General features: G+C 37.0%; 1 protein-coding gene and 1 pseudogene across 1 annotated transcript; both read left to right on the top strand.

The window, feature by feature from the left end:
• Nucleotides 1–1715: 1715 nt before the first annotated feature.
• LOC148124343 (olfactory receptor 2AP1-like) lies at nt 1716–2667 on the top strand (annotated as a pseudogene).
• Nucleotides 2668–10885: 8218 nt separating this feature from the next.
• On the top strand, nt 10886–12031 carry LOC113449851 (olfactory receptor 6E1-like). Its single transcript, XM_026720991.2, has one exon. The coding sequence runs from the start codon at nt 10940–10942 to the stop codon at nt 11876–11878; it is 939 nt and encodes a 312-aa protein (XP_026576776.1). The 5' UTR covers nt 10886–10939; the 3' UTR covers nt 11879–12031.
• Nucleotides 12032–12742: the final 711 nt, after the last annotated feature.

Raw genomic sequence — 12742 nt, 5'->3', positions numbered from 1 at the left:
GAAAATGTTATTTGAAAATCCCAGTCTGGTTATCAACTATTGAAGCCTTTTCTTATCCTATAATATATGAGAAGGAACAAACAGTTAGATATGGGGAAATATTGGATGAAAAGAGTGAACTTAAAACAATGCAAAAACTAGAAGAACAAGGCATAAAGATGAATTGGTTTTCATATGTGCAAATACATTCAAGGTATCTTATAGATTCTAAAATGGAGGGATTTTATGATAAATTGACTGATTTAGATAGGATCTTGACAGGTACTGATGAAAAAGTGATTAAAAAATTATACAGTTATCTGTTGGAAATTATATTAGAGGAGGAACAAGTTAAAGAAACGATGATTGTTTGGGGGAAGAATTTTGGATATGGGATTGATTTGGAGAAATGGGAAAAATTGTGGTCTCAAAATTATAAAATGACAATGTCAACAGCTTATAAAGAAAACTTGTATAAGATGTTTTACAGGTGGCATTTTCCCCCAACAAGAATTGTAAGAATGTTCAAGAACAAATCTGAAAAGTGCTGGAAATGTCATCAGATACCTGGCTCATACTACCATATGCGGTGGACTTGTGAGGATGCTAGAAAATATTGGACTAAAATTCGCATATGGTTGGAAAAAATGATAAAGACACATATAGACTTGAAACCAGAGATTTTTTTATTGGGAATCTTACTTGATACATATAATAAAAATTTGAAGTATTTGATTGTAAATGTATTAACGGCGGCTAGGATTTTATTTGCTAAAAACTGGAAGAGTGAGAAAATTCCATCAGAGGAAGAAATTATTAAGAAAATATTGGATTGTGCTGAAATGAGTAAATTGACATTTGAAATTAGAGAACAAGAAGATAAACAATTTTACAAAGTTTGGGATCTTTTTTATCAATGGTTAGATAATAAAACATAATAATAGAACATTTAGATTTAGGATATTTTTTATATATTTTATTTTTATAAAACTTTATTAAGATAGATTTGGTATGATCTTATGATTTATTGCAAAATAAATTAAGTAAATTATAGTTATCTCGTTAAAGTATGAGTTAATAAAATTATAGATAAATGATTTCTTAGTGATGATATTGGGTTATACAATTATTGATTGATAAGATGAGTTATTATGTATGTTAGCGTTTAGGAAATGGATGCACACAAAAAAGTGGTAAACCAACCAATACACTGTTTGTAAATTTATGAAGAAGGATGATGTTTTTATGTTTTATGTTGTATGTCTTATGTTGTTTTGTTTGTTGTTAAAATAAAAAACTTCAGGAAAGCCTTGCCGGCCACAGAAAAAAAACCTGAAGGCCTCTGACAGCGAAAAGGAGGCCAGGGGCAACAAGTGCAAGTGAGGCCACTTAGTGGATGACATCCCCTGAAAATAAGACCTGGTGCTTTTTTTGGTGGCAAAAAAAATATAAGACAGGATGTTATTTTCAGGGAAACATGGTATGTTTTGAATAAAGAAGATTTACAAGTCTGTAACAATTTGGGGAAAATGCATACAGATAATGTTTTCCATTTGAAAGAAGAATTCTTCTTATGGTATAAATAGAGAAAATCATCCTTTGAAAATACAGAGATTATGGGGAGGGTATTTGAATGACCACAAAATTTTCAAAGCAGATGTACTCAGCTCAGTATTCATGTTAAGAAAAATAATTTTCTTCTTCATCAGTTTGCTGATTGCAGTTCTATGGGAACCATGAAAAGTAATGAAACAACAATCAAAGAGTTCATACTGCTTGGTTTGACAGATGTTCGAAAACTGCAGCTCCTGTTCTTCTTCATTCTTTTACTTTGCTACTTACTGACAATTACAGGAAATTTTATGATTACCATCCTGGCTCATGTAGACCACAGGCTACATACTCCAATGTATTTCTTCCTCTGGAATTTCTCCATTACAGAAATTGGTTACACTACTGTTGTTACCCCTCAAACCTTGTCACATTTGCTGATGGGCAGTAAAAATATTTCCTATGTTGGTTGTATCTTACAGTCCTGGTATTTCTATCTGGGCACTACGGAGGTCTTCTTCTTTGTTGTCATGTCCTTCAATAGATACCTAGCCATCTGCAACTCTTTGCACTATCCATCCATCATGCACAAGCGTTTATGTACCTTGCTTATTTTTTGTTGCTGGATTGGAAGCTTCTTCATTTATGTCAGTATATTTTCGGTCTTCCTACAGTTTCCAATGTGCAACTCAAACATCCTGAACCATTTCTTCTGCTACAGTGCACCACTGCTACATCTCCTGTGTGGGGACACCAGATTTCTTGAATTTGTTCTTTCCTTGCTTGCTGCTCTTGTACTGTTTGGGACTTGGTTCATTTCCATGGTTTCCTACATCAACATAATCAGAACTATCTTGAACATCCCAACTGCTACAGGCAGAAGGAAGGCGTTTTCCACTTGTGCTTCTCATTTTATGGTTGTGTTCATCGCCTATGGGAGCTCCCTCTTCCTTTATGTCAACCCAACCCAGACAAACAAAACAGAGTTTTCCAAGAAACTTGTCCCTTATTAATACAATTGTTCCTCCATTACTGACTCCTTTCATCTTCACCTTGCAAAACAAACAAGTTCGGGAAGCCTTGAAAGATCTGTTTAAACAGGTTGTAAGCATCATTAAAGGTCCAAGGAAAACCTGACAATACTGTTCTTTGTAGACTTGGTGTACCTGATCTCTTGTTTGAAGGGCTGACAAAGTTATTTGGTAATTTGAAGTAGCATTTTCTAGTGCCAAAGCCCTATAGTTAAACCTGATAATTTCATGGAATATCCATTGATGCTCTCAGGCACTGAAGGACCTACAAAATAGGATCTTCATGTCCAATTACATATAAGCATTGTACTGTTTATTTCTTTCCCCTGGAATCTTAAGAATAGAGAGAGATCTTTCAAAGGTGGGAGTTGAGGAAACAGAAATTTCTTGAAACATCTGAGTGTTTTAATGGTCAAGGGCATTTTGAAATTGGAAAGAGTTGGAATTGTTCTGAAGATTAACTAGCTGGACATCCAAAAGAATTCCCCAATATCCTTCCTGAAGAAGACAATCATTACTGACATATGTTGAGATGGGATCTTAACCAGCAATTCACCTTGTGTTTAAGAAATCTCACATTAACCTCTATTTTGAATTCATATACTAATAAACACAGAAACCTATATGTAATAAACAACTGTGTAGTAGACTCTCAGTTTAATAAGTCAAAAGGAGAGGAGGAAATCTATCCATTGCATCTGGGCACCGTTAAATCCTAATATATTAAATGGATCTAATTTACTGCCACAACTAACACAAGTAGAGATAGGACAACAACTTAAAATGGTGTAGGGTTTCTTGCCTGAGTAACTTTGTTATTCTGTTATTCTAGAGTTATTATGGTATAGAGGCTAATTGTGCCAACTGCCAGCAGTTCGATCCTGACCGGCTCAAGGTTGACTCAGACTTCCATCCTTCTGTGGTTGGTAAAATGAGAACCCAGATTGTTGAAGGCAATAGACTGGTTCTGTGAACCACTTAAAAAGGGCTGTAATGCATTGTAAAGTGGTATATACTGTAAGTCTAAGTGCTATTGCTTTTATTCTATTATTAAGTAAGATCAGTTATGTAATTCCACAAATGTTCAACAATCATGCAAATAGCCTAAATAAACTGTTCAGTAGCTGTATGTATATGCGCAAAGACATACACAATTAAAAATTCAATTTATGCAACTTTGGGAAGATTTGAGATGGAATAGGTAAAACTGGAGACTTCAATCCCACACGTATGTTCTAGTTGCATGTATGAGTGAGTATGGATTGGCGGATGTGCATATATAAACACACCTCTTTCATTCTACATAGGATAGACAGGTGATTGAAAAATTGGGAGACAATAGATGAAAAAAAATAATTATTTGCTTAATTATTTACAATAAAAATAGAGGCTTTGATGACAATTTCTGTTTAATTTCTGAATTGTGGTGGCACAGTGGTTAGAATGCCATATTGAGTTCAGTTCTGACTGGCTCAAGGTTGACTCAGCCCTCCATCCTTCCATGGTCAGGAAAATAAGAACCCAGATTGTTGTGGGCAACATGTTGACTCTGCAAACTGCTTTTAGAGGACTGTAAAGTATTATGAAGTGATATATAAGTTTAAATGCTCCAGCTAATTGCTCTCTTGACTTGGCTTTTATATCGCACAAACTCTTCATGAAAGTTGGTGATCAGACTTCATCAAACGGAATTTTCCAATAGCCAGGCCCTAAGGTTAAAATTAAAGTTATTGTTTTAAAGGGGTTAAATTGATTTTTAAATCAACGGGTTTATTTTATTTGCATTGCATTGGAATCAGACATTTTCAAAAAAAATTGTGCATCCAAGAAAGTGGGTGGGACAGAAAATTATGTACTGTTATATGTGGAAATAATACATATATTTACCTGTTACACCTAAGAAGGGATAGAACCAAAGAGACTCCATTTTTATTCTCAATGTGACCTTCTAGAAAGATATCTGAACACTTATATAAGCATATTATGTGTATGTAACTTGTTATCCTGTAAAGTTAAAAATATAACGTCCTTGGCTGAAGTGGGGTTTTTATTTTGTCTTGAGATTTCATGTAATGAATACTGAGTCATCCTGACATTAATATGGAAGCTTATTAATGACTTATTGTGTTAAGTGAACATAACAGGAAATCTGATGATGGGAGCTAGGGGATTTCCATGAAGGATGGTATGGGAGGAGTCTGGGAGGAGTTACAGGATGAAAAAGTACCCAGGTCTACCCATTTCTTTGTGATGGAAGTCCCTATAAATCCTACATGTGAAAAACAGGAATAATTATGTTATCTTTTCTATGTGATATTCTATAAATGTTTGTAACCATCTTAAGGGTAGTGTCTCCTTTCTCCTACTTGTTTGGGAGTTGGGGTCCTATTTGCAAATATCTTTAATAAAGCCTTTGACCGGTCCTGGTTATCAGGTCTGTTATTTTTATCCTCAATTCTCTCAGGTACCTTACATTTTAGGATCTTATTAGCTGTTTTCCTGTCTATTGAGATTCTCCAGGTCATGGTTGTCCCAAAGGTGCCTTTCAAGAGGTAACTGGATTTTCTGGATTTTCGTTGAAGTCATTTTGCTTCTCATTGAAGAAGCTTCTTCAGCTCAGAGCTGGAGAAGCTTCTTGGATGAGAAGCAAAACATCTTCAAAGAAAAACCAGAAAGTCCAGCTGCCTCTTGAAAAAGCACCTTTGGGATAGCTGTTTTCTTATTGCTTATAACTTGCTTGATTTGGTCCTATATCACAATAACCAGTCTTTCTCAAGAAATCTAGGGGAAACCAGATAACTAGTTCTCAACTTATGACCACAATTGGGCCTGGAATATGCAGTTGTTAAGTGAGTCACTGTCAGGCTCCAATACAAGAATGACCCATAGAGCTACTTTTGACTGCTTTCCTTTATTATTCTTTAACTATAAGAATCTTGCCAGACAAAAACAACTAGCCTCATAACTATAAATATAGCAATAGCACTTAGACTTATAAATTATTTCACAGTGCTGTACAACTCTCTTTAAGTGGTTTACAGTGTCAACAACCTGGGTCCTTACTTTAGAAAGGATGGAAGGCTGAATCAACTTTGAATTGGTGAGAATTGAATCACCATGATTGTTAAGTGCATCACATGGCTGATAAGCTAATCGGATGTTCCTCATTGACTATGCTTGTTGAAGGCCAACTAGAAAAATAATAAATGGTGATGCCATGACCCCAGGACACTGCATACATCATAAATACATTCCAGTTTCATGTGATCATGTGACCATGAGGATGATGTACTGGTTATAATAGCAATCATGCTTGGACTTCTATACCACTTCACAGTGCTTTATAGCCCTCTCTAAGCAGTTTACAGAGTCAGCCTATTGCCCCCAACTATCTGGGTCCTCATTTTACCCACCATGGAAAGGATGGAAGGCTCAATAAATCTTGAGCTGGTGGGATTCGATCTGCCAAATTCTGGCAGTCAGCAGAAGTAGCCTGCAATATGGCACTCTAACCACTGCACCACCATGGCTATAAGTCTAAGAGCAGTTGTAAGACACTTTTTTTAGTGCGATTGCACTAAAGATCACTAAACAAATCAGTGGTGGTATGCTACTAGTTTGGCCTGGTTCAACCGAACTGATAGTATAATCAGCTGAGAGAAGAAAGAAGAGAAAAGCCCAGGATCGGCACTCCCACCTGCCCCTGCACTTTTCTCTTCATCTTCTCAGCTGATTGATGCTGCAGGCTTCAGCTGGTGTGTGGAAAGCTGTGCACATGCATTAGGTGCATACACACACATGCGAGATCACCAAACAAATAGTGGAACAGGTAGGATCCCACCGCTGAAACAAATGATTGTAAATTTAAATCAGTTTAAATAACTGTGAATACACTGGTGGGACATCCGCTAACCTCATTAAGTAGATAGGAATCTAGTCATTGTTCATAAGTCTTTCCATCCACCTAGACTGGTTTGCATGGAACCATTTTATGGATAGAACATGTCCCTTTATATATAGTGGATTTTTGAAGTTAGTATTATCTGACATGAATCCAGTCCTCAATTACAGAGTTCCCCAATGTTTCTGACTTAACTGGACCAGTGAGTGGGGAAAGGCACTATTTCCATGTGAGGGGTCAGCAAGCTCATGCACACACACACATACACACACACACACACACAGAGAGAGAGAGAGAGAGAGAGAGAGAGAGCTTCATTTGTGTGAGCGGCATGCGCATGCACCTGCCACACATGCAAATGGACTCATGCACAGCTGCACTCATGCTCGCCCACTGTTCACACAAGTATTTATGTGCGCATTTCTGTGGCCTGGTTGCAATCCCCTCATGGCCCATTAGCAGGCAGGGCCCACAGTTGGGGACCACTGCTTTATTATACCCTACTACATCTTGGCTTTGTGTCATCGTTTGGATATAAAATATTATGGAAATAAAGAGAATGTGGCTGAATGAACAATGCTTGGTAACATTGTATGGGGATTCAGACAACCTCTAATGAGTAGCTAATATCATCCAATAGCATACATTGTTTGGTAAATAAAGGGTCCCTGGGGATTTTATTCTGCTAGTGATTGCAACTATAGGGCCCAGTGCTCATCTTCATGTCAAGGCCATTGAGCTAGTGTTATTGAAAGACATTTCTGTGGTCATGTGGCCAGCATGACATCACAAAGCAATGTTACCTTCCCATCTAAGTGGTCCCCATTTATCTATTCACATTTGCATGTTTTTGAATTACTTGGTTGGCCGAAGCTGAGGTGAGGATGGGAGCTCATCCCATCATATGGTGCCCATCATATGGTGCTTGGATCTTGAAACTGGGCTGTCCAGCTTTCCAGCCCAAAAGCCCAGCATCTTAACTGTTTGGCTACCACATCACCCCTGATAGATAGAAGTTATCCCAAAGGATAATCTAAATAAGCATATTTACAACTATATCTCTGAAAGTATTTGCTTTGGAATAACATGCACATGTATCACACCAAAATCAGTGACTTCTAAGGTAAGCTATAGAAGGACAAGATGATCCAAAGATCATTAGTAGAACATATCTTGGTCCATCAAAATATATTTTGGTTTAGGTGAAAGGCATTTTAGTAGAAATAAGTCTATATTGTTTAATATCAGGAAGAGCTATTCCCCAATCTTGAAATTGTTAAATGAAGAGGAAGGATATACACTCAAGAAGAGATATGTGGATTTACTGAATATCTATGAGAGGATGTTCTCAAAAGATTCTAGCTAGATTCTACATCCTTTAATTCATTGTAGAGGTGGAGAGTAATTTGAAGGACCTAAATTTTTCTATAGCTAAGAACTTCAAACAATATCCATTAGGGACTTCAGTGTGGTATCTCTCAGCTGCTTATAGCAAATGATCTTTTCTCATCTTCTCCTTTTCTCATCTTCTCCTTTTCTCATCTTCTGCAGTTCCTAGACAAAAGAAGCATTTCTTTGAAGAATTCAGAAAAAGTTGCTACCTTCATATCTCATTTAGTCTTTGAATCACAGCACAATCTGGGCATTTAATAGCAAAAGAGCTTTCAACTGAGGTTTGGTCAAGAAAAATACATGGACACATGGATTCTGAGGTGCCTAACTTATTCATTCCATACCAAGATCATTAATTCTTAGAAGGGTAAAGATTTGTTTGCTTTTAGGGAGTCAATAAATTGAACAAACTTTTTTTAAAAAACAAATGTGTAATCTACTATTATTTATTTATTTGATTTTTAAAATCTATCTTTATTACTTTATAAGTAACTCAGAGCAGAGGGCTAGAGTCTTCTTTGAGTCTTCTTTGAAATATTTGAAATGTATCCATATCCTTTCAATGGTTGTAATATTCCAATCTCCTTTCGAAGGTTTTGGAAGCTGAGAGAGAAATTCCTCTGCTTCACATTTTCTAGGTGGATTTATTGAATTTAACCTAATGGAAAATATGTAGGAGAAGGAGTAGCAGAACCTGTGAATGAAGTTAAAAGAGGGATCATCCTAGAATCCCTACATAGTCACAAGTGAGCTAAATCCAATCCTTCTTGAGTGTCGTTGACCCTCATCTAACTCTAAGCAGGTTCTATTAGTTGAGAAGATTCCTGTGCATAGGTTTTTAATAGTAAATCAGTGTACAAGGACTTTCACATGAAGATGTGTCTTTCACACCTGACAAAATTACATTTCAGTAATTGCATGTCTTTTCTGGATTTTGTAAAATTGTGTTTCATAGTTTACAAGGAATGCTTAAAATTCTATAGCAATCTGAAAAAAAATGCTACAGTTAGTTAAGTGTAATAGGAAGCCTTGCTCGCCTTCCAATAATTGAGCAAATGCTAACAAATAGACCCAAAACCCTTACTTGAAAATTGCATCATAGGAAGGGAAATGAAAGGGTGTTATGGAGTATGCATCATAGGAAGGGGAATGAAAGGATGTTATGGATTGTATTTTTATAGTATAGTACAGCCAACATCCAATGAAATTCTGTTTTTCTCTACCTTTTGTTTTACCAGCATCATAATCCAATATTTCAGATATAGATCTGAGCTGGAGATCTGATCTGTCATTCTTCCATAGAAGAATGTAAAATAATTTGTTGAAAGAATTGTTTAAGTATTGCTATATTTTACTCTTTTTTTAAAAAAAAAAGTCACATTTATGTGTGTGAAAGGACAGGAGAAAATATTGGAGGACTTAATTTAGAGAAAGGGCACATATGAGTATATGAGGAGAGTGTATACAAAGGTCAAACTGAGAAAGATTTCTGCACCCCCATTCCCAACCCTTCTGATACCAAACAGCATCTAAAAATGAGAAAAAAACACAGAAATGAATTAATATTCATCATTTTCTGTGATGAGATATGTTAGGTTGAAGAGGTATTGCATGGTCATCTGAATTAAAAAACAAGAGTCAATATCTACACTCATGAAACAGTAGTTGGGTAGAAGACAATCAATTAAAAGCAAGAGTCGATATCTACACTCATGAACTAGTAGTTTGGTAGAAGACGATCAATTGATAGTAAGAGTCAATATCTACACTCATGAACTAGTATTTTATTTATTTTATTTATTTGGTTTGTCAATTGCTTACAAGATAATAGGTATAAGTAAAAACTTAGTTATGAATACATGGATACATATAAGAAAAATAAAAGAAACAATAGGACAGGGATGGTAGGCACATTGGTGCGCTTATGCACAGACCTCTTAGGAAAGGGGTGAGGTCAATAGTAGAAAGTCTAAGGTTAAAGTTTTTGGGGTTTGGGGAAGAAACCACAGAATCAGGTAGAGTATTCCAGACATTGACCACTCTGTTGCTGAAGTCGTATTTCCTGCAATCAAGTTTGGTGCGATTAACCTTGAGTTTCTATCTATTGTTTTCTCTTGTGTTGTTGTGGTTGAAGCTGAAGAATTCATTGACAGGTCGGACATTGCAATGTATGATTTATGACAATAAATGAAGACAGAATAAACCCAAGATTATAACTTCTTCCTCCTCGGGTCAGTGTTACAAGAATAATTCTGGGCCAATCCAAGATGGATTTGCATAAGGATGACACTGGACATGTTGCTTGAAAAGGACAAAGCTTATTCGAGAACATAAAAGACAGCACTGAAAGGTAGGCTACAGTTTGAAGTCTTGAAGTTGGGATATTTATAGGGAAAATAGCTCTTTGTGTTTTGAACTGTTTATTCCTTCAGTGTATACTTTGCTTGTCAGCTTTGGAGTGTCCTCTTTGTGTGTGTTCCTAAAAGCCTAAAATCTAGTATACATTGAAGGTGGTGAGCATTTGAGAGCTGTAGGCAATGAAATGACAATAAAGTTATTGCATGGTCATCTGAATTAAAAAACAAGAGTCAATATCTACGTCTAAGCCGTATATCCTAAAGGATTTATCTGGTTACCTATTCTTTGAAATGAATGCCTATGGAGATTCTTAGTCATCCAAGTCATGGTTGTTCCAAAAGTGCTTTTTCAAGAGACAACTAGACTTTCTGGTCCAGAAAATCCAGTTGCCTCTTGAAAAAGCACCTTTGGGATTTTGAAATGAATGCAATTTCAGCATGACAATGCACTGATTGATGGTTAAGCAAGCAATCTTTGCTCTATTGTCTTTATCTCTGTCCTTTTAGTTATTGACAGATTATGTTGTTTGAGGAGTTCACGGGGAATGCATGAATAAACCTATTTCTAAATTGATTTTCTTCCCACCTCAGCTTTCCAAAAAATATCCTGAATCACTGGTTGTACCAGCGATTCTGAATATTTGCCTAGTTTCAGATTCTTAAACAATGAAAGCTCACTTAATTCACCAAAGGGTTTATGTCCGCAGATTGCTCACAACTAAGATAACATGGAGAACCAAACCAAGACTGAGGAGATCTTACTGCTGGGGTTTACTGAAAGTCACCAGCCTGAGATGCTTCTATTTGCCCTTATCTTGGTCATGTACCTAATGGCCATAGCTGGAAACATTCTAATTGTTATTATCACCCTTGTGGATTTTCACCTTAGGACCCCAATGTATTATTTCCTCAGGAATTATGCCATCTTGGAAATTGGATATACTTCAGCGGTCATTCCCAAAGCTTTGATCAATTTGGCATTGGGGAAGAAAACCATCTCTTACACAGGGTGTATAAGCCAACTGTTTTTTTATTTCTTTTTGGGCACTACAGATTTTTTCCTGCTGACGGTTATGTCCTTTGACCGCTACGTGGCCATTTGCAATCCTTTAAGATACGCCACCATCATGAACCAATGTGTTTGCACTTGGATGGTGCTGATTTCTTGGATTGCAGGATTCATCTTGATTTTTGGCCAAACCATATCTTTCGCACAATTCCCCATTTGTGGCTCAAACATCATTGATCACTTTTTTTGTGACAATAAGCCACTGATGAAACTTCTCTGTGGGGATACACGTCTCCTGGAGCTCGTTGGCTTCATTGTTTCTATTTTTTCACTTCTAGGGACTTTAGCCATCACCACAATATCCTATACAATAATCATTTCTGCCATTCTTCGCATCCCAACAGCTGCAGGAAGGAAAAAGGCCTTCTCCACCTGTGCCTCCCACATCATTGTGGTTTCTGTCACGTATGGGAGCTGCATCTCTATGTACCTCATACCAAAGAAAAGTGAAGGGAAAAATTTCAACAATGCAGTGGCCATTCTCAACAATGTGGTTTGTCCCCTCATGACCCCATTTGTCTACACTTTGAGGAACAAGCAGGTCAAAGATGCATTGAAAGATGCCTTGGGCTGCAAGAGGGCAACTCAAAAAATATGAGGAACATCAACATATTTGAAAGAGGACGACAGAAAAGAAAAGAATGAATGAATGAATATGGACAGAATAATATAGATCAGTAGTCTCTGTTGAGCCTTTGATTGATTGATCAGATGACTATGTAATTGGGGGGTGGGTGGGTGAGGGGGATTAAATGTTTTATATGGAAGTTTTGGAACTAGTTCATTGCAAAATGTTTCTTAATGCATCCTTACAATAAAACAGACTTAACTTATCTAGTAGTGTTTTTTGTCTGGTCTACCTCACAAGGAGGGGTGCAATTCAACCGGTATAACGACCGGTTTGGTGAGTGCATGGCTTTGTGCATGCAGGCACATGCTCCGTGTTTAAAAAAGCTAATATTTACCTTCAACTGCTGCTGAAGAAACAGCTGAGGTGTGGCAAACTGCTCTGCTCTACCCTGCAAATCAGCTGTTCTCTAACAAAAAGACATGGAAAGAGCAGGTGCAGGCAGGCGGGCCCACATGCTCATCAGAGTAAACTGGTTCAGAATGAGATGACCATCAGAACAGGGGGTTCTCCCGAACTGGTCTGAACTAGGAGAATCCCACCCCTGCTCACAAGGTTGAAATCCACCTCGAAAACCTGAAATTACATCTGTTCCCTCCCCCCTTTCCTTTTACAAGTCAAGAAACTAGGGAGGGTCTCTTTTGAGCCTCTTGGTCCCACCCACATTTCTGCTAAATTTTATCTGATTGTTTTCTTGACCATGCCCCATCTCCCAAGCTGTTTCCCATTTACTATTAGATAAACTTTAAAGGAGAAGGAAAAAGGAAAATGGAAGAGATGTGATTAGAGCCACAAAGATGATTAGGGAACTGGAGACTAAAACATATGAGGAAT

The sequence above is a fragment of the Pseudonaja textilis genome, chromosome Z, assembly GCF_049901715.1.
Source record: "Pseudonaja textilis isolate UNSWEBS1 chromosome Z, rPseTex1.2, whole genome shotgun sequence".
In the NCBI taxonomy this organism is placed as follows: Eukaryota; Metazoa; Chordata; class Lepidosauria; order Squamata; family Elapidae; genus Pseudonaja; species Pseudonaja textilis.
The sequence above is the reverse complement of the archived record's forward strand: the minus strand, read 5'-3'. Positions and strand labels throughout refer to the sequence as shown.

Bases quoted from the DNA above. Each gene is read 5' to 3' on its own strand.
- LOC113449851 (XM_026720991.2), top strand. From the start codon at position 10,940: ATGGAGAACCAAACCAAGACTGAGGAGATCTTACTGCTGGGGTTTACT.